We start from the raw sequence: 27,630 nt of genomic DNA, 5'->3' as shown, positions 1-27,630 counted from the left end.
ATGCTGTTGTTTTGAGTGTTCTATTCATCAATAAGACAAAATGTATCACATTTAAAAAAAAAAAGACCAATCCCACACTTTGGAAAGGGTGTGTGTGTATATACTGAGAACAACTGAAGAAGTGTAATGAAACCATACAGTGTATTGTTTGAAATGCAATGTTTATTCATGACCATAAAAAGTGCATCTCAGTCAAGCCTAATGTGTATATATGTAGATGCCTGCAGCTGCAATGTGATATTAAATGATCTGTGTAAATATGTGCTAATCCTGTGAGATGTCCTCTTGCATTAAACCACAGCAAACCCCTTTTTTCCCTTCTATCATAATTTCTACAAGCAGTTCAGTAAAGCTACAGTAAATGACTTAAGTGAAAAACAATAAATAATAAATCTCTATGGTTATAAATAAAACACAACTTCGTAAACTTTGGGTGCACTTGGTGCCATGCCTGGTGTTAACAACATTCCCTAACGAAAGGCCAGCGTGTTCTGCCTAGTTAAAGGTGGCCATTTGAGATAATTAGCTGCTTTTCTGAAGTGAAGTGGTGTTACGACAGCATCCCTTCCCTTTAAGAAACATTGAATCCCTGGGATATTTTCTCAAGGATGCTTTCTTATCCCTGCAGTGATTGATTCACACAAATACTACCCACATTACCTGAAGGTAAGCATATAGGAGCAACGTGGCACAAGTCACATGCTCACACACACGCTGTCCACTCATTTAGCACTGAAACAAGTGCCTAAGTGTTAGTGTACTGGCATCAGAACACACACATGAATGTATTCTGTTACATTTTTTCTGTGTAGTGTGGTGAAAGAAATATCTTTATCTGAGCTGTGTATAAACAATTCAACTTAAAGCTATTGCACAGAGAGTGAATCTATCCTGGCTTCTATATTTGATGATATTGGGTTCATTATTCTTGTTTATTTATTCAAAAGCACATGGCATTGCCCACTGGACATTCCTCAGAAGTCATGGAACTGTTTGTATGTGTGAGATTGTCAGTTCTCTGTGTTTGCTTTAGCAGAGAGTTGCATCGGCTGTTGCCGTAGATGGTGTCGGCGTGTCAGTGCTGGGGAACTGAACGTGTTTGGCGCTGATGATTGAGTTGGTTGTGACCGGTGTGGCCGTGGCTTCTCACTGTGGCTCTGCCCCTCGAGTGCCCCCTCACACACCTCCAGCAACAAGACCACCTGCTCCCGCAGGGGTACAGCCTTGAACCTGCGTGCTGCCAGGTAGAAGAAGGCCTCAATAAATGCCTGAAGACACATTCCTGAGAGAGAGAGAGAGAGAGAGAGAGAGAGAGAGAGAGAGAGAGAGAGAGAGAGAGAGAGAGAGACAGAGAGAGAGAGAGAGTGAGTGCTTACTTTTATTAGATACTCAAAATTAACCAATCGCTTCCTTAGTTAAAGGGGTCATTTAATGGTACATGCACTTTTACAAGTTGATTGTACTGAAATGTGTGTTGGCAGTGCCTGTACACAACCATCATAAAATGATAAAAATCCATCCAGTGTTTTTGTTTTAATCTCCTTATATGTTTTCCCCGGTCTCAAATCAAGCCGTTTGAGCTTGTGACGTCACACGGTCGGAAGCCCCTCCCGCGATTGTTGATTGACAGCAACCGACAGCAACGTTTCAACACAGACCCGCCCTCGCTTGTGAGCGAGCTGTCAATCATAGTCTGCGCGGACCGGCGCGGTCATTGTTGATATGCTGGAGCACTGTCTATGAGCAGAATGGCGTCTAAGCGATTGTGGTGTTCTGTTCTTGGGTGTAATAAGGAACCCAGCAGTCATTTGAATGTTCCTAAATCCGAACCGCTAATGACGCAGTGGCTGAGTTTGTTTTTAGAGGGAATATTCCCCACGAGCAACGTCAATGCTTTCATGTTTGCGCGAATCATTTCTCACCAGACTGCTTATAAAGGAGGGTCAGTATAAAGCTGGTTTTGCTAAGAAGCTGCTCATGAGTGTAACGTTTTATTAAACTTTATATTAATATTTATATTAATCTTTGCAAATCGCTAGCTGCACGCTTCACAATGAATGCGTCTAAGGTTTACACTTAGGGTACATTACGGCATGTTTTCTATGTATGATGTTCTCAATATAATTCATAATCCCACGTTTATACTGAACAACGCGTTATGGTTATTGTGTTATACACTGTGTACGCATAGAACAGAGAGGCGAGGTGACCAAAGCTCATTATCATTTAAAGTCATATGCACTGAAACGGCGTGCTGAAAACAGAGCTGTTTTTGACCAAGTAAAATAAGTGTTTTCTTACAATACTAATGAGAATTTTTAATTAAAGTATATTACAAACTTTTAATTTAGACCCTAAAGAATCATACTAGCTTATACAAAAATGGCATTATATGACCCCTTTAAAATATACAATCATGTGCCACGTACAAAAGTGTTAGTTTACTGTCGAAGTCAAAAAGACAGATAAGTTAAGTCAGAATAAACATTTACAGATAATGAACATTTACAGAATTGTGAATAATAATATGAATAAATAGAATTAAATTCATTTACAAGGATATTGCACAAAAAAGTGGGGTACTGCACAAGAGGGAAAAAGCCTGTGCGAAGAAACTGTTCCTCTTGACCCATCTTATGACAGTTATGACATTGATTAAAAATTACATGGTCAAAAAAAAGTAAAAAATGAAACCTGCATGGATGAATCATTTGCAATAAGATCAATACGATGCATTAAGAAAATAAGACTGAATTTTCATTTCGTGCCAACTTTGATATGACTCAGGTCCCTCCTTCAATGTAAGTCTATGGAACTTCGTCGCCCATACATGTAACGTATAACAATGACCCTGTAAAATAAAGTGTTACCAAATAATCTATACAAACCAAACAAGACAATACATGTAATTTGTCATTTAAATAGTATACTGAAAAGAGAATGAAAGATTTGAGAAGAGTCATTAGTGACATTATTTCCAAGTTGTAAGAGGCTTTAATCAGAAGTGTACATATGGCAGATTTCCCCTTCTGCTTGTTTATTAATTAATGGGGCTTCATCTGTGTATTATTTAGTGTATGTGGTTTCAGTCATATCTCCACTCTGATGAAAACTTAATCTATATTATGCTCCTGCTAAAAAAACGTCATCTGCAAGTGCAAATCATCAGCAGTGAATTCTCAAGGTCACATCTGAGCCTGAGAGTCGAGGGAGAAAAATACAGACAGCTTTAGTCTAAACAGAAACTTTGAACATTTTAAACATGAAGAAAGAGAGCCGTGAAATTCTCTCTGCACATTTCAATGGAAAGCCACTTGCTGTTAATACAAATATTCAGGTTCTCAGGAACCCTTAGGGGGTTTGAGCCTGAAGATGGATGCGGATCTCTTGTCTGACTACATATACTGAGCGTTAATGAGCCCTCGCTGCGTACATGATGAAATACATCTCGAAATAAAACAGAGGCTGCATGCTGTGCTGGTCAGAAATATGTGTACATTGAGAATGGATGGCGACAATTAATAAAGCAATGCTGTTTCCCAGAAGGAGAAAATGGGTTTCATTAAGCAGACAAATGAAGGAGCGCTTAAAGAACTCCGCATTATCCTGTCAAATGAAGCAGACTGAGCTCTGGGATGGATAGGAGTGAAGAGGGGAACTCAAAGACCGATAAATCCTTCCTTCTTTAAGTATTCGGTCCAAGTGTCCAGTCAGCATTCCTCAATAGTAAATGTATTACTATTAATGAAGATCACGGCAGCGCTATCTCTCCCTTTCCTCCTCGGGGATAAACAGTCTGACCCACCACCGCTTTTAAACAGCTACTTCTATTATTTATAAATATCAACCTTATCCACCAGTTATTACTTTCCTCTCCCCACACAGTTTGTCTTCTATGAGTGTGTGTGTTGATTTCCAACTGCAAGGCACTAATGACCAAATTCAGTGCAACCTTCTGGAATTCAGCTCACGTCATTCCACTCTGGCCATTTAGGAGCTCAGAGACTCAAGTATATATTCATTCTCTCTTTTGATTAGGAGAAGCAAGGCCTGGCATGCATTATTCATTTCATACGTTCCTCCAAGACAACGATGCTAGCATGACCTAACCTAATGCACCGTCACAAGGAATATTACCAGTGCTCATTTAAAAGCAGAAATTACTTGTGGGCACATTAGCTTTGGCACACACACGCACACACTCACACACTCACACACACACACACACACAAAATGTTCCCATTTACCAAAGTATCTTTTCAATGTGAAAGCAAAAAAAAAAACAAAAAAAACATTAAAGAAATTAAAATATGAAAGATTGAGGCAGAGCTTGAAAATTTGGTTATGTGGCATTAGTTGATTGGCCATGTATTTTTCCAATTTACAAGTACTGGGCAAATGAACGAAGAAGTGAATTTATTTGTCAATTATCTCCCCTGACGATCTCATTTATGACTGCATGTGAGGGGAAATGCGCTAAGATGAATGGTTGCAAATGTGTCTTTTATTGGAGGCTGTTTAACAGCTTTTTGATTGTGTGTCAGCCTCGGGAGTGAAGATATGCTGTAAATTGCATCATGATCGGTGGGCTGCTTGCCTGCTTCTCTGGAGTCGGGGAGCATTCCAGCCCAGCGGCGTGTGATGTCGATGTACAGGATGTCCACTGAAGCCATCGAGAAGCTGCTGTTACTCAGCTTGCAGTTCCTAAAGGAGACACTCGATTAATGTGGTACGTGACCAGTGTCGGGGAAGTTCATTTTAAAAAGTAGTGTAATTAGTTACTCGTTACTTCTTAAAAAAAGTAATCCGTTACTTTACTTAGTTACCCCATATGGAAAGTAACTTTTTACGTTACTCGTTACTTTTACGTTACCTTTATGTTGCTTGCCTTTGGGCAGAACCCAATATCTGTTCCTAAATGTGTAGGCCTACATAAAGTTCTACTATGCATAATGCCATAAATGCATAATGCATTTATCAAAAATTTTAATATTTATGAAGAAATGCCCGTTAATAGGCATATGCATTGGGCGGTGCTAGGGAGGGGCTAGAAAGAAAGCCCCCAAGAAAGACCAAAGCACCCCGTTAGCACCCCCAAAAATAATTTCTGGAAGCAATTATATTCAGGCTGTATACAATGGAAGTCCTGAACCGCATGGTGAAGAAAAAAAAAGAAAACTTATCTTGTTATTTCGACATATTAAGGGGACATTCTAATCTGCATTAAGCCAAATTAAGCGTTCTTATAATGGTTTTCTATGGGAGGAAAATGTATTATTAAAATTAATTAAAAGTGTAATTAAACACGTTGCGATCATATTCTGGGCTCATCTGATTTTTTGTACATAGTATAGCCTACTTTATTATGATTTTTGTATCATAATGATTAATGAATGCATGCACAATTATCCGTAAACTTGATAAATGTTGCAGAATTAAATGAATGTGCAGCAAGTTGTACAAATAGAGAGTCTAAGCCTACTATACGTGTTGTTGTAGCCATTAAATAAGCGCATTTAGTTTCATATTTGTTAAAATATTATAATATTTTTTTTTTCCATCTATGTTGATTATGAAAAGTGAACAGCATGAGTAAGATGGATGCGCAATATATCGGGAGACATTGAATGGGTCAGACATGATTTCTGATCATGACCACTTTATTAAGTTTTGTTTTGAAGAAAGCCTTTCTTTAAAGTGAATTTCGTTTTGTATAAATTGTATCTTAATTTTAATCATTTTTTTATCAACCAATTGCCTGGATTTAATGAATAAGCAGCAAATATAGCAGACAATACAATCATGACATGGAGAAACGGTCACTTGTTGCGCGTGAACTGGAGCGCATCTCTTCATAAATTAACCGAAACTCAGCGTATGCCTCACAGACATGAGAAATATATCTATATATAGAAAGCTTGAAATGTCTTTAAACAAAACAATTCAAAGGGAAAAGAAATAGGCTACTCTCTGATTATGTAATCCATTATGTGCATTTCTCTCTGTAGGCGCGTTCACTACGGAGATGGCGATCGCTGTCAAATCTGTCAAATGACGGAGATCGCTGTCAAATCTGTCCCTGGGAAAAGTAAGGTTGCGCCGAATTGAAAATTTTCAGTAGTAGCGCGTTACACTACATTTTACCCGAAAAAGTAGTTATGTTACTGTAACGCACAACACACACAACACTGTACGTGACACTTCAATGTAGCCTTATTCTGACAATGGAAAACACTAAGAGGCTCTATGGAGGCAGAATTGTGTCAATCAATGTAATGGTTGTTGTTGGATTGAACATGTGACAGATGTTGACAGATGTTGCTTTGAAGGTTAGAACATTGGCTTTGCTACTGCCATCCTCTAACAGTCGAACTAAAGGAACTAATGACTTGCCTGATGAAGGTTCGGAAACCGGTCGGCCCCAGTCTCATGGTTCCTTTGACACCAAGGAAGCGCAGGAAAATGGCAGCAATGCGTTCCACGGCCCGCAAGTTATTAAACTGCTTGGTGTATTTGGGGAAGACTTGTTTTAAACACAAAGTTGGAAGAGAATCCATCAAGCCTTCTTTCTCATCACTTCCTGTCTCCACAGCAATACCGTCTTCTGGTGAACCGCCCCCCGTGTTTAAACTGTTGGCATAGAAACAAAAGGTTAAACTCAACACACACAAAATCCTTTGTGTAGACCTGCAACATTGAATCTCTAAATTGAGGAAGCAGCGGTATATACACTCACCTAAAGGATTATTAGGAACACCTGTTCAATTTCTCATTAATGTCAATTATCTAATCAACCAATCACATGGCAGTTGCTTCAATGTATTTAGGGGTGTGGTCCTGGTCAAGACAATCTCCTGAACTCCAAACTGAATGTCAGAATGGGAAAGAAAGGTGATTTAAGCAATTTTGAGCGTGGCATGGTTGTTGGTGCCAGACGGGCCGGTCTGAGTATTTCACAATCTGCTCAGTTACTGGGATTTTCACGCACAACCATTTCTAGGGTTTGCAAAGAATGGTGTGAAAAGGGAAAAACATCCAGTATGCGGCAGTCCTGTGGGCAAATATGCCTTGTTGATGCTAGAGGTCAGAGGAGAATGGGCCAACTGATTCAAGCTGATAGAAGAGCAACTTTGACTGAAATTACCACTCGTTACAACCGAGGTATGCAGCAAAGCATTTGTGAAGCCACAACACGCACAACCTTGAGCCGGATGGGCTACAACAGCAGAAGACCCCACCGGGTACCACTCATCTCCACTACAAATAGGAAAAAGAGGCTACAATTTGCAAGAGCTCACCAAAATTGGACAGTTGAAGACTGGAAAAATCTTGCCTGGTCTGATGAGTCTCGGTTTCTGTTGAGACATTCAGATGGTGGAGTCAGAATTTGGCGTAAACAAAATAAGAACATGGATCCATCATGCCTTGTTACCACTGTGCAGGCTGGTGGTGGTGGTGTAATGGTGTGGGGGATGTTTTCTTGGCACACTTTAGGCCCCTTAGTGCCAATTGGGCATCGTTTCAATGCCACGGCCTACCTGAGCATTGTTTCTGACCATGTCCATCCCTTTATGGCCACCATGTACCCATCCTCTGATGGCTACTTCCAGCAGGGTAATGCACCATGTCACAAAGCTCGAATCATTTCAAATTGGTTTCTTGAACATGACAATGAGTTCACTGTACTAAAATGGCCCCCACAGTCACCAGATCTCAACCCAATAGAGCATCTTTGGGATGTGGTGGAACGGATGTGGATGTGCATCCCACAAATCTCCATCAACTGCAAGATGCTATCCTATCAATATGGGCCAACATTTCTAAAGAATGCTTTCAGCACCTTGTTGAATCAATGCCACGTAGAATTAAGGCAGTTCTGAAGGCGAAAGGGGGTCAAACACAGTATTAGTATGGTGTTCCTAATAATCCTTTAGGTGAGTGTGTGTATATATATATACACACAAATTTTGACAATTTTTTTTACAATTATATATTTTCTACAAGTAACAGAAAAATTAATAAAGCATTCAAAAAAGAAATATTAAAATACAATTTACAAATAATTTGTTTTTAAATTGTAATAGTGAAAACTTTAATGTAAAACTGATAACTTTATAACCACGCAAACTTTAACCATTTTAACTGGTGTCCTATGCAATAAAATATATATTGTACTAAGTTACTCTCTCTCTCTTCCTATCGCTTTTTATATTTTGTCACATTTAAGACGCTAGATGAGGAAAAAAAGTCAAGGTCACATAAGAAACAGCTAAACAAGATTTTGTGATAACAGCATTACGCATAAACAAAGAAAATCTGTCAAGTAGGAGAATGGAGAATTTCAAACCAAAATAACTAAATAAAAAATAAAAAGAAATCCTCAGTGAATAGCATCACAAACCACAAGCCTTACAATTTTCTCTCATTAGACCCCTCTTTCTCTCACTTACCCCAGGACAACATAATGAAAAACAATTATTTAACAATCACAAAACCAACGGAGCGAACTGCAGTCCTCTCATACGTGCACTGAGCCCAGATGGCCGAGAAACCAAAAGCAGTTTGTTGTGTGTAGATGACTGCATTTCAGCTCTGATGTAAGTAACTCTGCACTTTTAGTCTAAGTAGATGCACTTCCATGGCTTCTGACCTGAAGGTTGTGGCTCGAGACTTAGGGTAAAAGTGCTAATGACACTGACATGACTTACTAACACACTTAATAGGTTTACTTGAAGACAGGAAGAGTCTTCTCTCTCACATACAACCTTTAGCACGCACATACACCATCTGAGTGTTTTTTTCTGCTTCACAAACTTAATACAATCGACATAAATCATTTCAACATGTTCTTCAAAATGTTAAGGAGAATTTTTTTTAGTAAAATCCACTGACAAAAAAAACGTATTCAAAATACCAAGGTATTACTATGTGTTTGTACATGCACCATGGTATTCATTTTTATTCTTTGAAGCTTATAATTTTATAAAGCACGCACTTTATTTTTTAGTAATAAACATGCCACAAATGCTGTCGACTGACCTTAACTTGTACTGAACCTGCAATGTTTCCTGGAAGATATCACACTTGTCTCTGTGACTGCCGGAGGCTCTATAAACAGCCAAAAAAATGGCTTGACTTTTAATATAATCTCATAAGATACTGTATGTCTAACATATTTATCGAAACATCGAATCGCCTCAGGGTCATCTGAGCTAATTTCCCACAGAAGCCTCTGAAAATGCGCAAGATAAACTGGTCCAACAAGACACATGATCGACATCACTAGTAGAGGAACAGCACAAATATAACTGAGAACTCTGCGAGGAATAGACTGTCATTATACAACACTAGTGAAGACATTCTGGCTTCGTAAAGCCTTAGTGACTGTCTACTTGTCAGCATTAGCCGTGACAATTGTACTCAGGACACCATAGCTTCAAAAAGCATCAAAGGAAGCGAATCAGAAGAGTTTGTGATCACGGCATGTAGATTCAGACCGTCACTGATGAAGGTTTGTTATTTCAGGTTGACTTGAATGAGGTTATAAGATGAAAGAGATTGTGACTGAGCATGAAGAACTTTCTCTCGGAGTGTCCTTGATTTATTTTATTCATTCAATCTTTTGTGCCAATAAGAGTTTGTTTGCTCGACCATAAGAGACATTCCTACAGGGGAGACTGTTTGTAAATGTATTTATGGCATACTAATATACTCCTTGTAAGAACTAGAAGTCTAGAAGTATTACTGAGTACGTTTAAAAAAAAAAAAAATTATAGCCTTTACAGAGTTTGGAAGACTTTTAGCAATTTTTTTATTTTTATTTTTTTAAATAAGAACAACTTGTATATTTTTTCATTTACTGCTGCCCAGAAGAATCTGCATAACATATGTAAATGTTTCACAAGACAAAATAAATGAAATCACACAAATTAACAAAATCGCAATAACGCAATAAATTGAATGAGTGACAGTTCAGACAGTTAATGTTACAAAAGATTTCTGTTTAAAATAAATTCTATACTTTTAAACTCTATTCATAAAAAAATCCTGAAAAAAAGTATCACAGCTATCACAAAAATAATAAGCAGCAGGACAGTTTTCATCCGTTATAATAAAGAAAACGTTTCTTGAGCACCAAATCAGCATATTAGAATGATTTCTGAAGAATGAGACTGAAGAATGAAGACTGTGGTTGAGAGGGAAACAATTAAGAACCAATAGTACAAGATAATGAGTGAAAATTAAGTTATTTTATCTTCCAGATGTTGTCAAAAAGTTTCCTCAGAACAGTACTAAATAATTGATATACAGTGGTGTGAATAAGTTATTACCCCCATGCTAAAGTTGCCTAAAAAGAGGAATAAAAAATCATCTTTTGGAAATTGATCTTAATGCCTTAATTAGAAAAATGAGGAAAAATCCAACCTTTAAGGACACCAATTTTCTTTGTGTATGAATAATGTATCATAAATAAATAAATGTTCTTCCTTAAAATACAGGGTGCATAAGTCAGGCCCCCCCTATGTTAAATTCCCATATAGTCAGGCAGATTTTTATTTTTAAAGGCCAGTTATTTCATGGATCCAGGATAATATGCATCCTGATAAAGTTCCCTTGGCCTTTGGAATTAAAATATCCCACATCATCACATTCCCTTCACCATACCTAGAGATTGGCATGGTGTTATTTCAGTTAGCCTAATAGCTGGTTTGATTTGCATTGAAAGATGATCTTATGGAAAGTACCCCATGCCAATCTCTAGGTATGGTGAAGGGAATGTGATGATGTGGGTCTATTTTATTTCCAAATGCCAAGGGAACTTTATCAGGATGCATATTATCCTGGATCCATGAAATAACTGGCCTTTAAAAATAAAAATCTGCCTGACTCTATGGGAATTTAACATAGGGGGGGCCTGACTTATGCACCCTGTATTTTAAGGAAGAACATTTATTTATTTATGATACATTATTCATACATAAAGAAAATTGGTGTCCTTAAAGGTTGGATTTTTCCTCATTTTTCTAATTAAGGCATTAAGATCAATTTCCAAAAGATGATTTTTTTATTCCTCTTTTTAGGCAACTTTAGCATGGGGGTAATAACTTATTCACACCACTGTATATATATATATTCACACACACATACTTGGCAGTTTTGAGTAAGAATAATTCAAGGACTTATTCATAATCAAGAACTGAAAACAGAGAGAAAGAAAAGCATGATTAAACACCACAAACCAGACAACTGTGCTAGATCATAAAAAAGGCACATCTAAAGGCTAAATTAGCAGATATTAAACAGAAATGTGCACACAGAGTCTTTTCCACTCTCACGTCTCAATTAAACTCTGAGCTGACTCCACACTTTCCTCGGAAACAATGGCAGCCTGACTTTTATTTCCCCCCAGGCCCAGACACTAAAGTGTAGAAGTGTGGCCGTGTACAATGAGCTACAATAAAAGGATGAATGCATGAGACACAATCCCGCTCATGGGGCACGAGGCCGTCCGCATTTCCATGACTGAGAGAGAGGGGAAGAGTGGCCACACAAGTGATAAATTCCATCAGAGGATTTCCTGAATTTAATTTTCCCATCTAAAAGGCTTATGACTGCAGCTCAACAAGCCATTATTTCAGCTCCACGAAGATGACAACATGCACTGGTAGGCATGCACACACAAATACACACTGCACCATCAACTGACTCAAAAGTCTTCAAGCCTATGACTCACGTTACGTGTTGTTTCCTCTGAGCGGGGTCCATGAGCCGCAGCGTGTCTCTGATCACACCCACTTTCACCTCCTCATCTACTGGACTCGGTACATATTCATACACACCAGGTGACACCTGTAACATACAGTATGGCGTCAATAATCAGCATACTAACAAACTCATGTTTACATCCTCAGTCTGTAAACAAAAGTGCAGTCAATGTTTGTTGGGGGTTAGTAAGACTCTTATGTTTTTAGTCAAAAACTTTTAGTTTTTGTTGGTTGGTTTGTCTTGTGCTAAGCAAGGCTGCATTTATTTGATCAAACATAGAGAAAAAAACAGTACTATTATGAAATACTATTACAATTTAAAAAAAAAAACTTTTTCTATTTTAATTTTAAAATGTCATTTATTCCTGGCAAAGCTGAATTTTCGGCAGCCATTACTCGTCTTCAGTGTCACATGATCCTTCAGAAATCATTCTAATATGCTGATTTGATGCTCAAGAAGCATTCCTTATTATTATCAATATTGAAAACAGTTGTGCTGATTGTTTTTGTGTGAAAACCATGATATATACACAATCTTTTTTTTTCTTTACAGGATACTTTGATGAATGAAAGAATTCAAAAGAACAGAATTTATTTGAAACATGAATCTTATATAATATTATAAATATCTTTTCTGTCACTACTGATCAGTTTAATTCATCCTTGCTAAATAAAAGTATTAATTTCTTGAACAAAAAATCTTACTGACCCCAGATTTTTTAACAGTAGTGTATAGCATGTTTTTTTTTGGACATGTACCATGATGATATATACTATAATCTTTACAACAGTTCTGCCACAGTACTGTTTATAAAGTACCTGTTTATTTGAATCACATCATGTTCAAAGAACATCTGCACCCTCACCTCCTGCTCGTGTTCAATCCTCATGCTGGGATTGGCATTGACCTCTAGTAAAACAGGCTTCAAGTTCTTCATCAGCAGGATATCAAAGCCCAGGATCTAAAATTGGGACACATCATCTTCTGTTATTTAGATTTTAATGACTTCGAAAACCAGCGATTTGCAGAGGATTAGGGGTGGCCTGCTGAAGGAAAAACATAGTTAACAGCATATGGGTGTGTGCTCATTTTTCGCATTTGAATGACCTATATGTAGGACACCTAAATGCAAACCGCATCACAAACACAAAAGAATTCATTGCAAATATACCTGGAAACATGTCGGTCCTGGTTTTCCAGGCGGTATATCTGCCTGGTAATACACCTTCAGTTCAGGCACAAGTGCAATTACTGTTTTGATAACCAAAGCAATAATGTCTGACCAGACCTTCTTGATGTCCACTCCTTTAGATGCTATGCGATAGAGAACGCTAGAGAAGGTGCGTTTACTGCCCGTGCTGCAGCTGTCGGAGTGGACAAAGTTCCCGCTGTGCACATTAAGGGAATAGTTGGTAAGGTGCATAAAAACATGACTGAGGTTCTTCTGGCTGGGTTCTTGGTAGGGTTCTGTGCAGAACCTGGACAGACCCTCTTTAGCAATGTAGATCTCTAAAGGCTCCAACGAGCGGACCAGAACATAGAGGCGGATATCAAACTTCAACTTATCGATGAGCAGGGGTTTCTGGATATATTCTTGAACAACGGCTTGTTTGATCTGAGAACCTGAGATAGCCCGAAGGTCAGCAGGGTCACGGATGAGGTAGATGCCGTCGCCCTGGGATCCGCTGTCCGGTTTGACAATGAAAGTGGGTTTGAGGGTTGAATCGTTATCCTTCAGGAGACGAATCTTGAGGGGGGAAAAAAAGATGACAAAAGTAAAAGCTGCACAGTCATTTGTTTTTCAAATATGCTTGCAAAAAAAAACAAGAAGCCTTTTGCCATCCCTGCAAAGAATTAACCCTTATTACTACTCTAAATTCTGTCCTTAATTATAATCAACCAAAAGTGATCATTTAATTTAACATTATTAATCATTTTATTTTGGACTATTCTGAAATACACGTAAATTTCATGCAAGTTATTTTGAGAAAACTATAAATAAAAGCAAAATCATTGTCTTTCTAATGTGAGGGTCTGAAATGGTTAACATGAACAGTATTTAGCAGTCTCCGGTTAAAGAGCTCTGAATGATAACACATTTCAAGATTATAAACAAAGTAAAACAATATTGATCCAACTGTTCTGCTAAAAAGGTAATACTTTTTTTTTAAGGCAGTGAGTGCTCGTGACTGTCCACTGATAGCATTATGGTTAGTAAACTAAACCTCATATTTCCAACTAATGCAATGGTTTTCTTCAGACAGAATGCATTAGCAAATATTTGTTTTTGCTCCCTTTTTGAAGAACCTCCTGCAGATCTTTGCTGCCCTCTGCAGCTTTTCTCATTTCTAAAGTCTTGCCTCAATCAGGCTCAAAACAAAATATGCATGTACATGTAATAATAAATATAAACAACTAATAATTTATCTCAAATAGAGAAATAAAGAGTAAAAACTTGATTTAAACTAAATTGATTTAACCGGACAGTGTAAGAGAGAATCCCCTTTAAGCAGCTCATCTGAGCAAATGAAGCACGCAGCTAACCGTGACATGCAGAAGGGGATTGAAGATGCAAATCCTGTAACAAACTTGTCATTCACAATTAGCTGTTTCTGGCCAGTGGCCACTAAACTGCTTAACCTGGTTTTACTGTGATTCTGTCCTGACCAATTACTACCACAGCAATCTACCTATAGATACACCACTGAGAGAAACACTGCAGGGGACGACAGCAAATAGAATAGACTTTGACTAGGTATCTAGCAAGAAGAAGATGTGGCTCCTGTAAATGTCCTAGAGTCTAATACCATGTCCTAATCAAGTTGCATGAGTTTGTCTCTCCATTTCATTGAGCTTGTACCTGTGTGGAGAAGAGCTGGTATTCCTCGGGCAGTATCCAGGAGCGTGGGTAGAAGTTGTACTCCTCCGGGAACAGCTCTTGCATGGTGCGCACGGCACGACTCAGGTTTATCTTCCGCAGCATCTCTATCATTCCTGCTGACCGAACAGGACAGTTGATGAGAAAACAGAGTGAAGTCTTAGAGAAACTGTACAAAGGTCAGAGAATGGCTGCAGTTCCCCGTCATTCTATGGCCCTACTGGGACATTATTCTCTCAAAAAGATTTCCCTATTTCCCAGCAGTTTCATTAAATCACTTGTTCATTTGATTTCAATAGCTTCATAGCACACACACTGGCACACAGCTTGGAAATGCTGTCTGTGTGAAAGCAACTGTCAATACAGCTATGAAAACAGCCATATCACATCCAACCCATGAGTCAGCAGCCCTTGAGACTCCTTTATGACTCCACTGCTGAAAACTAGAACAGTCCAGTGATCAATACTCATCATATGATTGAGAACCTGCCTCTAAAAGTAAGCACAACATTACTTACTAACCTTATTTCAAAGAAAATGTGTCTGATAAAAGCTAGTACTGGTTTTTATTAAAATTTTAATTTTATCATTGTATTTCTGTTTTGTTTTTATTATATTTCATATTTTTTGTTTATTTATATACTTAGTTTCAGTTTTAGTAATTATAATTAAAGAAAGAAGATGAACACTGATCTTTGAAACAAGAAACGGCATATTTATTTCCACAGGAATCAGAACCACAGGACAGTAAATGTGTCTGACCTTACTGAAATATCACTCCATGCCCAAATCAGTGGGACGTCTTCAACCACACCAACAGGTCAGATCACTCAACTTTGTGATCCAATGTTTTTAGATTTTTTTATATATATATACTTATATACACTCACCGGCCACTTTATTAGGTACCCCATGCTAGTAACGGGTTGGACCCCCTTTTGCCTTCAGAACTGCCTCAATTCTTCGTGGCATAGATTCAACAAGGTGCTGGAAGCATTCCTCAGGGAGTTTGGTCCATATTGACATGATGGCATCACACAGTTGCTGCAGATTTGTCGGCTGCACATCCATGATGGGAATCTCCCGTTCCACCACATCCCAAAGATGCTCTATTGGGTTGAGATCTGGTGACTGTGGAGGCCATTTTAGTACAGTGAACTCATTGTCATGTTCAAGAAACCAATTTGAAATGATTAGAGCTTTGTGACATGGTGGAAGTAGCCATCAGAGGATGGGTACATGGTGGCCATAAAGGGATGGACATGGTCAGAAACAATGCTCAGGTAGGCCGTGGCATTTAAACGATGCCCAATTGGCACTAAGGGGCCTAAAGTGTGCCAGGAAAACATCCCCCACACCATTACACCACCATCACCAGCCTGCACAGTGGTAACAAGGCATGATGGTTCCATGTTCTCATTCTGTTTACGCCAAATTCTGACTCTAACATCTGAATGTCTCAACAGAAATCGAGACTCATCAGACCAGGCAACATTTTTCCAGTCTTCAACTGTTCAATTTTGGTGAGCTCTTGCAAATTGTAGCCTCTTTTTCCTATTTGTAGTGGAGATGAGTGGTACCCGGTGGAGTCTTCTGCTGTTGTAGCCCATCCGCCTCAAGGTTGTGCGTGTTGTGGCTTCACAAATGCTTTGCTGCATACCTCGGTTGTAACGAGTGGTTATTTCAGTCACTGTTGCCCTTCTATCAGCTCGAACCAGTCTGGCCATTCTCCTCTGACCTCTGGCATCAACAAGGCATTTCCGCCCACAGAACTGCCGCTCACTGGATGTTTTTTCTTTTTCGGACCATTCTCTGTAAACCCTAGAGATGGTTGTGCGTGAAAATCCCAGTAGATTAGCAGTTTCTGAAATACTCAGACCAGCCCTTCTGGCACCAACAATCATGCCACGTTCAAAGTCACTCAAATCAACTTTCTTCCCCATACTGATGCTCGGTTTGAACTGCAGGAGATTGTCTTGACCATGTCTACATGCCTAAATGCACTGAGTTGCCGCCATGTGATTGGCTGCTTAGAAATTAAGTGTTAACGAGCAGTTGGACAGGTGTACCTAATAAAGTGGCCGGTGAGTGTATATTGTTATATCAGTTCATGACATTGAAACTGTTTTCCAATCATTTGTTTTGATCTTTATTTACAACAGTATAACAACCCTGTTTTAACAGCCTCATATGCTTTAAAGAGATTGTTTAATGTTGAATGTTAACTCTTGCCAGGTTAAATGACCAAAGCTATTATTTAGATATTCACTGTATTTTGTCACGGTATATTATGCTAATATCGTGTTTAAAGCAAGCACATGAGCAGTTGCCATGGTAAGGAACAATATGATACCTGCTTGTAATAATAAATGAAAATATCCCACATCTGAGTGAGCCTAAAAAACTACAAATTAAATTAGTCTAAAACAACATGTAGAAAAAATATATTGTGCACTGTTGCTGATTTCCCTATGTTCTCTACTCTAACACCACACTGCATGTTTCCTTTATTTTTGGCAGAACTAATCATTGTGTTTGAATTAATAATTTTATTTCCTTTGATTTTTTTATTTTTCAGTCAATTCAGTTTATTTTTTAGTTTAATTTTTAGTTCAAATAGATAATTGTGGAGCAAAAATTACAGCATAGCACCACCTGCCTTCCGGTAATACCGGATTAACCATTTTGAAAGCAAATACCATTCTGGTTTTAAAATTATGATTGAATGACCTTTTAATAGCTGATCCCATCATCATTTAAATTCTTATAATTTTCTTAAAGTTTTAAGATATTATCAGAGTGGGAATAAGAATAAAATGACTCAAAATGAAACCGTCCCAATTACTAATAGTAGTGTCCTCATTAACTCTTTCCCCACTATTGACGGAACTTACCGTCATTTATAAGACACCGTTTCCCCACCATTGACGGAATTTTCCGGCTTTCCGTGTTTTCACTATTATACGGTAGAGGGCGCTATTACACATCTTCTGAAAGAGTACAGAATCTCCTGATCAAAGCACAGGCAAAAAAAAGGAGCAGAAACAAGCAATAAAATCATTGCTTATGCACGTTGTAGTCCGCGATTTTCTCAGCTTTTTTTTTCAAAATGTTGTTTTTTATGAAACTGTGTTCAAGTGTTGATAAAAAAAGAAAGCATGAACCTAGAATAGCTTAATAGTTTTTTTTTGTTGTTGTTGTTTTAAGCAGAGGCTCGGTTCTTTCTTTTAATATATCGAATGTTCATATATTCATACAACAAAATATTCTGGGGGCTATGAAAGTTTTGTGATTCTCAAAAATGCTAGCACTGGCTAGCAACTTTTTTTTTTAAACGCTGGAGGGTATGACAATATCTCTAAAGACCTACTTTTACATGTCGTTAAGTTTACCTGGGAATTTGTTGACTTGCCCAGAGACGATGTTCTCATTGTCATGAAACGAGACACCGTGCCAGTAGATATCACAGGCTGTCCGCCTACCTATCGGAAACTGCAGGATCAAAAGAAAGAAGAGAATTGAGGCAAAGTACAGGAGGAGAACTATCAATCACAACACAATAAACATGTCATACCCTACTTTTGACAAGGATACAAAAAACAATACATTTACGACTAACTACCAAAATAACAACAGCTCAGTTCTGCAGGAGTCTTTTTTCAATAATTATTTTAGTAAACAACTTTAGTAAAAAATACTTCTACAACAGCAACAGTGTCAGTTACAGAGGCATTGTTTAGATATGTGCCATCATTAATTTACAGCTAAGGTGAAAATGCATTGCAGCTCATGTGGTCAGACCACTGGTTCAGATTTTGGTCCATTAAGGCCCGTTCACACCAAGAACGATAACTATAAAGATAACTATATTAGCGTCCACACCAGCAGACGATATCACTCTGTTTATTCTAAGCATGTGCTTGTCTGTCACTTTAAATTCTCGAGCTCATTGTAGCAGGATTGATTCTGATTGGCTGTCAGTGTTTTTATCATTCATCAGCTGGATAAAATTGTTCTAAAAGTGATTCCAAATATATCATTTCTCTGTGCTGTTATCATTATAGCTGTGGTGTGAACTGCTATTCTTTAATATTGAGAATGATTTTTAGAACTATATCTTTATTGTTATCGTCCTTGGTGTGAACGGGCCTTTACACTGATCACGTTTCTGAGACCCTGTATATGTGACTAGGCTACAGTGTGTGCGGAGCGTGATGCAGATCAAGGACACTAATCAGGATGCAGGTAGTGTGCTTAGTATAGGCTAGGTTACCTGTCTTGAGCTGTATTCTGGGGGGATTATGTCACTGTTTAACAGGCTAATGGAGTGTGAGGAGGTGTTCCTATATTGGTCACCTGGTGCACAGAGGAAACCTGAAATCTGTGATCAGATTAGGAGTTCCCACAGGTTTACAGGTATACAGTTGTGAAAATATCCCCACTAGTGCTGCCACTATATATTTTTCTGTAATTAATCATGATTAATAGCACCCAACATTAAAATATGTAATATTTCATATTGTAATACATATTTTCACACTGAATCTCTTAAATTAATCTCTTTACATTAATATAAAAACAACATAAAGATGTTAATTTGTTTAATGGCATATTTTTACTAAGTACTATGAAGGCCGTATCACTGAATGCTGTTACTGAGGATGAAATGAGTAATTATAGCCATTTAACAGTTTAATTGAAAGCCATACTTTTAGCATTTAACAGGCTAAATATTATAATAACTTTAAAAGTTTTATTTTCACATAATCTTCACATAAACCCATCATAATAAACAACACATTTAACTGTGCCTTAGTGTGTTGTAATAAGTGACCGATACACTTATTACAACACACTAAGACACAGTTAAATGTGTTGTAATAAGTGTATCGGTCAATATCAGCTCTCATTCAAATAGAGATCAGTTCATTATTTCTCCACCAAGATAAGAAGAAAATCACTAGTTGTAAAATCCGGTATCAATATTTTTATGTGAGGATCGATCCTCTCGAAACAACGTCAGCATTGCAAGTACTATCCACAATTAAACCTGATTTTCTTAATCATTGGCTGTGTCCGAAATCTCCCACTCCTCACTATATAGTGGACTAAATAGTAAGCTCGCCATTTTGTAGTGCTGTCCGAATGTATAGTGATGATTATTATACCCTATATAGTCCACTCAATGTATCCCAGAATGCATTTTGAAAAGTAGTGTACAACCGATGGTCACTAACCCAAGCCCTACATACCATCATGCATTGCGCTGATCGTAAAAGACCTATCAGCATCATCTTGAAAATGAAAATATATTAAATATGTGTATTAATTTTATTTATGTTTATAAGTTATAATCATGTGCGGAGTAACGCATTATAACAGAAACGGCCAGAAATGACTTTTAATTTGACAATTTTGGAGAAATAAGCTCAATATAATGTAATGTATTTATAAAAAAAAAAAAATCTATTTAGCCCAGAGCTGGCTCGGCACCAGCTGACAGATGATGGCGCGTTTAATCAACGGCGCCGAGAGACGATCGAGTAGTGTTCAAAAGTGGTGTTTCTATTATGCTGGTGAGCTCACTATATAGTGCTCTACTCCCTACCCCCTACATAGGGGTTAGGGAGTAGTGGTTTGATTGGAGATTTCGGACACAGCCATTGAGACACTGACAGGATCAAAACGGGCAGCCAGACAGAGCTTGAAACACTCCCAAAGAGAAGCACAAGGTGAACACGGCTGATCACATGCGGACCATGCTCAGTCGCTGTCTCTCTCCAACATATGTATGTGTGTGTGTGTGTTCAAAAACACAGACATTACAGGCCGGACCAGAACAATTAACAAGTGACCTTTACTCACTCCAGTTGCTTTAATCTGAAGTACAGCAGTTTTGTGCAGCACTAATGCCCACATGTGACTTTGATAGATCACTGCATGAAACTGACATAAACGAAAATGGTCTCCATTCCTTTTTCCTCTTGAAACACAATGTTTGTTTTTTTTACTTCTTGCATTATGTTTTAATAAATAGTGAGGCAGTTAAAACTGAACTGGGCAGTTCAACTAGATATGCCTTCTTTGGATTAATATTGACACATCTGTCAGATTTAGTGACCACCAGCACTTATTGTTAGTGACTGCACTAATGGCTAGTTCTTAATTATCTTTATTAAGACTGATTTCAGAATTTCACACAAAAAAAAAAAAATTCTGTCAAAATATTAGCATGTTAGCTTTGTTTGATAAATTAGTTTGATGCATCATGATGTATTGCTCCCAGTAGGGTTAGCAAAGACTCTAACGCTCTGTCAGAGTTGCAGTGGAGCAGGTCAGGAAATGGGGACATGCCTTTTCAATCCAATCACTTTTAGCCTTAACTAAATTAAGTTACTTGGAATTGTTTAGCAAAGACACGTGAAACTGTCACGAAACAATGAGAATAAAACTTGTGTGCCAAAATCTTCCAAACTTAGAGAAATTTTTTTTTTAATTCAACCTACACTATATCATCAATGCATTTCATTAATCAGAACTGTCCATTCGAAAAGCACTTTCCTCATTCCTCACTAAGGGAGTTTTAACGTTTTATTTCCATCGATCGATCGATCAATCGACAGACAGACAGACAGACAGACAGACAGACAGACAGACAGACAGACAGACAGACAGACAGACAGATAGATAGATAGATAGATAGATAGATAGATAGATAGATAGATAGATAGATAGATAGATAGATAGATAGATAGATAGATAGATAGATAGATAGATAGATAGATAGATAGATAGATAGATAGATAGATTTGCTGCTCAAGATTTTTTCAGGATTCTTTGATGAATAGAAAGTGCAAAAGAACAGCATTTGTTATATAATACATAAATATAATCTTTTGTAACATTATAAATGTCTTTACTGTCACTTTTGATCAATTTAACGCATCCTTACTGACCCAAAACTTTTGAATGGTAGTGTATAAGCTTTCTATTTAACATAAATGCTGTTCTTTTGAACTTTCTATTCATCAAAGAATCCTGGGGGGGGGGAACGTGCACAACTGTTATTAACATTGATAATAATACATGTTACTTGAGCATCAAATCAGCATATTAGAATGATTTTTGAAGAATCATGTGACACTGAAGACACATATATCATACATATACATGCATCAACTGTAAGTAACTTTCAAGAAGATGTCAACTTATTCTACTAACCCTAATCCTATACCCTCAGTATACTAATACTCTAATGACAGTTGGTTGACATGTAGTTGCAAATTTATTAGAGTTAGTTGACATAGTTGCAAAGTTGCTTAGTTGGTAGATTGTCTAAAAGTGTGCTATCAAAATAAAGTGTCACCCTTTATGATATTTACAACACTACCAGTTAATAAGTCAAAATCTGCTTAATAATGGAACAACAGTTTTAAAAACAGTTTTTTCACTATTATTCACAAACAGGATCTGCATTTTTCCTGGAACACCCAAACTACCTACAGATGTTTTGAACGAGTCATGTCATCGCTTTTCGAGAAGAGGGTGAAAATGCCGGCCTGAGCGGCTTCAACATGCTGTCTATCAGAGACATAACGCACGCGAGTATTTTGGTTACACTTTATTTGAGGTGACTTGGTTACATTGTACTCACTCAAATAAGTACTGAGTAATATTAATGAACTACATGCACTTACTATAGAGTTACGATTAGGGTTTGGTTTAGACTCAACCGCTTACAGTTTATATCATACTTTGTCTCTCACTGCCACAATTGATCTTTGGATCTATGTTTCTAAATAACTTCAAGAAATGATAGTCTTCAAAACTTTTCAAACCTGCAGGAGGGAACTCCTCCTGCCCTTGAATCAGCCTTTGTTGTAGCAGACAGGATAAAAGGTATAATGGATACGCTTAAACTTGAAACCGACCTTTAACAAGGCAGCTTTGAATTACAAAGACTCATAATATTCCAGTGGAGTTGAGTAGAATGGGGTGTAGACATTCATTCAGCAGGACCGTTCACTACCTCCAGCCTGCCAGGTGTTGTGCACCACACAGAACTTCATGCATGGTATAGTTTGACAGCTTATCAATGTATTTATGAGCATTTCTTTTTTTAATGCAGTGACTTCACACAAACGGTCGAGTGTAACCAAATACGGGTGTTCGTCAAGTGTGGAAGGACAAGGTTAAAGACTGGTAATGTCTGTTGAAATATATAGCCTACAGGCCATGAGTAAGTGTTTGATTACATTGTGGGAGCCTAAACAAACTGCAGATACGTCCAATGGATTCATCTAGTATATTTATAAAAATATTATGAAACACAGAATAACAGATACATTAAAAAGTATAGCAATTCCAGGCAGAATTGTTTACCTTTGAAATATTTGGAACAGTGAGATCTTTCAGTGACAAATTAAGACTTGAATACACTACACGACTGATCAGGCTCCAAACAATAGGCATCATACAATTGCAGACTTTGAAAACAGTTACAGAGGAAAAACTGCCATCATACATTAAAAGACTGAAGATCACACACTACAAGTCTTATAAGTCGTTCCAAATACAACAAAATTATACAGAAACATGTGCCATGTTGCTAGAAGACACAGAGCAAATTAAGCAATATGTGTTTTAAAATTGGCTCAAAATATTAGATTAGTCTGTGATACTAGATTAGTCTGTGCCCATCATACACTAGCCAATCAATGCAAAAGTTGTGTAGTGTATTTCAGCCTTGTAGGTCATCATTTGAATAAAAGAAGGGCAAATGAAAGATCTATACTTCCTGCAGTAAGTCTATTAAGGGTCTTGAGGGGTGAGCTTATGGTGACATCAGGGATAACTGTAGGATTAAAACTGATACTAGTTTTATATTGCAGCAGTTAAGCTTCTGTACAGGTAGTGTTGCATCCACTGGTTCTTACATTTTATGACCAATATATAGCTAGACTGATTTGCTAAGGAATCAATCAAATAAATGTTTGAATTGGTTTGACTTTTGACTGATGCATTCAGTAGTACTCAAATTAGAAATCACTTTGTCTTACGGGTTTTGAAAGAAATACCAAGACAATTAAATATTTTAGACTCAAAAACATAACTCAAAAATATACATTCGTTATAGTAATGTACTTAAGAATTTATAACATTTCTATAACTTTTAACCAAGCCTGAAAAATAAAATTTTAAGACAGTACACATTTCTTAACCAGACGTTATGTTCTAACAATCATTAAAAAAAAATGTGTTCAACATAAATTACACAGTCAGACCTAAAACTTTAACGTTTTTATTATTATTATTATTATTATTATCATTAAAAAGACTACAATTGCCTGATTTGTTAAGCACATTAACTCACATCCTTGTGGTTCTAGTCCTTATTCATCAACTTGTTGTATAATGTGTTCTAGAACAAAACGTGAAAGTCTCTTCTAATAAAGTTAAAGACAGACCTTATTTTACTGATAAATCAAAAACTGATGTTTAAAACCCCAGGAAGGAAATTCCTCAGGGAACCAACAACTGGTTCAAAAGTACTAATTGTTTCCGGGTTTTATAACTACAAACTGAACAGCTCTATTGATTGATAGTTAAAAGGTGACATATTATGCCCCCTTTCACAAGATGTAATATAAATCTATGGTGTCCCCAGAATGTGTCTGTGAAATTTCAGCTCAAAATACCGCCCAGATCATTTATTAATAGCTTGTCAAATTTGCTCCTTTTTGGGTGTGAGCAAAAATGCGCCATTTTTGTGTGTCCCTTTAAATGCAAATTAGGGCTGTCACTTTTTATTCGCTATTCGAATATGCATTCGAACATGACGTGAAATATCCGTAATCGAACTATAAATAAACTAACCGGTTTTTAAAATGCCATGTTTAGCGCATTTTTTACAGTCTATGATTTAGACCGTTTGTTTTTTATTTTATTGTTTGCCATCTCATCCAGTAGCTGGCACTCTAAACGTATTGTAGCGTAAGCTCATGACCAAATCAAGCGAATAATAGCCAATAGCCACCCTGTTTTGAAAATGGAAGATATAACGCGCAGAACGGCCAGCCTGAGCGGACAATTTCTACCCCAACTCATCTAAAAAGTAGTGTCTGGAAATGGACAATCGATTGATGAATCCGAACACGGTGTTTACATGAACGATACATAAAGTAATGTGCGCGTTATATGTCACAAGATTCAAATCGGAATTGATTTTTTTGACATGCGCACTGCACGAATATGCCGCTGTTCGCGCATAACTATTCTCCTCTATCGGTTCTTTATTTGTTTTAAACAGCAGACTTAATATTTATCCGTCTCTGGTCATGATTTGGAGACGATAAGCATGATTTGCCGTGCTGCTTGTTGATCACGCAGTAAAACCCCGCGCCCAAAACCAGTCGTCTGTGGATTAGAATCTGAAACAAGCACTGGTGGGACGTTGTCCTGCTTAACTTCACAGTGAAATGAGATTTTTTTAATAACGGAACACTCATTTATATGACACTTTATTCAACAGGAAGAACAGCTCGCTCCGTGCGTAAAACGTCATTGCACATGCGCAGTCCTTTTAGTTTCGGTTTTCAATCCGATGAAGTGTTTACATGTTCTCTCGATCGGATTACAAAAGGAGTAAACCATCGGATCGATTAAGGTGTTTACATGAAGGTTTTTTAGTCCGATTGAGCCGTCAATCCGATTATAAGGGTCCATGCAAAGACGCGCAAATGTGTGCCAGGCACGTGTGCGCGCTCCGAGCGCGTGTTCTCCACCGCGGAGAACATCGTCAATAAAAGGAGAGCCGCACTTGATCCAGATCAAGTTGATAAATTGGTGTTTCTAGCAAACAATATTAGGAAATGAATTAGGCTAGGCTATATAGGCCTTACTCCTGCTGCTGTTTAAGTTGTCACGTTATTGTTTGTGCCGTGCTGTTCCGCTTCAGTTTTTCCCCATGTAGCGCCTAATTTTGTGATTGGCTATGCATACTGGCACTTCATATAGATTAAGTTGAAAACCTGCTGTTTAAAACATTAAGTCAAAAAAAAAAATTTCAGACAGGCCTGAGTCCTGTTTATGACTGTCAGACTGTTAATAAATGTGTGATCTCCTTTACGGTGGGTTTTTTTTTTTTTTTTTTTTTGGGTGGGTGGGCGGGGCTCGTAGATATTCGAATATATTCGAATACATTGCTTGATATTCGATATCCGTTCGAATTTGATTTTTCTCAAAAGTGACAGCCCTAATGCAAATGAGCTGCTGCTCCCTGCCTCCGTTCAGAAGAGAGCCGATTTACACGAGCTTCAGATACTCCGGTGTTGTGCCGAATTCTGACCCCCGCCAAATTATTACCTCCTAGTTTTGGTAGGATTAGGATTAGTTGTGGGGGAGGGGTTAGGGTTGGAGGAGGGGTTAGGATTAGGGGTGGGGTTAGGATTAGGCAATCAGGTACTGACTTCAACAAGGGGGTAATAATTTGGCAGGGAGTCGAAATTCAGCACAACACCGGCAATAACAAAACACATGAATAATCTCACTCAAAATCTCAGAAATAACTAGCGGAGTGCAGCCTTATGGAGTGACTCAGGAAGAGGTTGCAACTTTTAGACAGAGACTGCACCTGAACGTTTCTGAATGGTTAGTGGACTGGATACATGTAGTTGCTGTGGAGTTACACTGATTTATCTCACCGACTTGCATGTACCATCATGTTTAACTTTTACACAAGTTGACACAGTTCCCTGAGGTCCTTATAAGACACATGTGACATTTTTTGGTCAAAATACCACAAGGATGAACTTGAAGCCTGAGCGAGAGATGGCAGGCTTTGCTCGAACTTTTGCCATTGCATTAGAACTGGTTACACTGTTGTCACTTGCGAAAACCAAATGGCGGCACAGTGGGTGGAAACGTGCAGATTAAGGGGCGGTAATATTATAATAAGATCCCCTTCCTACGTCAGAAGGGGAGCGAAATCTGATTGGCTTATTTTTTGACATGCTTGCAGAGAAAGGCTTACCAAAACAAAGTTACTTTTCCAATTTACCAAAACCTTTTCTACAAAGGTTGTCACTTTTCACATTTTCTGGGTTGGTAGGCTATGCACTGGGGACCCGATTATGCACTTAAACACGGAAAAATCAGATTTTCATGATGTCCCCTTTAAAATCCGCTAAGTCAAGCCAGGCTACTTTAAAATTAATGGAATAAATAATTAATTTTTAAAAACCCAAATCCAAGAATTTCCTTATCAATGGTTGGTGGCATACTATAAAATCTAAATAAAAAGTAAGTCAAAGTTTGTCAGGCGTCAGAAGAACATATGGGGTGCTCTCACCTCTTTCCACTTCAGCTGTCTGATGCTCATTTTCAGCGCTTCGAGCGACGTCTTCGCTTTGGAGGTGTCCACCGTCACAGCTCTCCTCTTTTTGGCCACCTTGCTCCCGTCCTCTTTCCCATGGTGCTCACATTTCCCTTCTGTCTGTCTCTGGCATGACTCAACGTGACCGTTTGCCGCAGTTTTGCCCTTTAAAAGACTTAACGTACCTTTAATGTTTTGCTCGTTGCTCGCACGGCTATGTCCTTTTTCCTGTGAATAGTCTGACTTCTGTGGCGTCAGATCTGACATTAGTTTGCCGTTCACCTGTCTCTCTTGACCGTCAGCTTTGCTCCTACTTTTACTCCGACTTCTCCCATTGCCGCTACTTCTGGAGAGGTCTCTCCGAGCCGCGAAGGAGGCGTCAGCGGGGACTGAAGACACTGAGGCCGGGGACAGCTGCTCTTCGTCGGCCGCGGCCTCGCTCTCCACCGCATTCATCTGCTGGAGCTCAATCTTCACTCTCTCATAGTGATCGCTCATAGTGTTCATTAATGGTCGGATGGTTTGTTATCTCATTTAGGTTGGTGAATATGTCAGGATAATCTACTAGCATAAGGTGCTAACATGGACCAGCTGGTGCTGCCCAAACTAAAGC

At 38.1% G+C, this 27,630-nt stretch overlaps 1 protein-coding gene across 1 annotated transcript; it reads right to left on the bottom strand.

Annotated features, from left to right (window-relative positions):
- Window positions 1-144: 144 nt before the first annotated feature.
- Window positions 145-27,625, bottom strand: ttll11 (tubulin tyrosine ligase-like family, member 11). The gene is made up of 9 exons (XM_056243826.1): window positions 26,994-27,625; window positions 18,037-18,136; window positions 14,627-14,760; window positions 12,938-13,513; window positions 12,632-12,727; window positions 11,735-11,850; window positions 6,394-6,630; window positions 4,598-4,704; window positions 145-1,282 (listed from the first exon to the last, which is right to left on the bottom strand). The coding sequence occupies exons 1-9, from the start codon at window positions 27,522-27,524 to the stop codon at window positions 1,011-1,013; spliced, it is 2,169 nt and encodes a 722-aa protein (XP_056099801.1). The 5' UTR covers window positions 27,525-27,625; the 3' UTR covers window positions 145-1,010.
- Between the last annotated feature and the right edge of the window lie 5 nt (window positions 27,626-27,630).

The sequence above is a fragment of the Rhinichthys klamathensis genome, unplaced genomic scaffold (assembly GCF_029890125.1).
Source record: "Rhinichthys klamathensis goyatoka isolate OS25496 unplaced genomic scaffold, OSU_Roscu_1.1 h1tg000850l_1, whole genome shotgun sequence".
Lineage (NCBI taxonomy): Eukaryota > Metazoa > Chordata > Actinopteri > Cypriniformes > Leuciscidae > Rhinichthys > Rhinichthys klamathensis.
This window is presented reverse-complemented; position numbering and strand designations above follow the sequence as displayed.

Excerpts from the sequence above, each read along its gene's own strand:
- ttll11 (XM_056243826.1), bottom strand. The coding sequence starts at position 27,524 with ATGAACACTATGAGCGATCACTATGAGAGAGTGAAGATTGAGCTCCAG. Across the intron at positions 14,761-18,036 it reads GCAAGTCAACAAATTCCCAG|GAATGATAGAGATGCTGCGG; the intron begins GTAAACTTAACG and ends TTCGGTCAGCAG. Across the intron at positions 11,851-12,631 it reads GGATTGAACACGAGCAGGAG|GTGTCACCTGGTGTGTATGA; the intron begins GTGAGGGTGCAG and ends TGTATGTTACAG.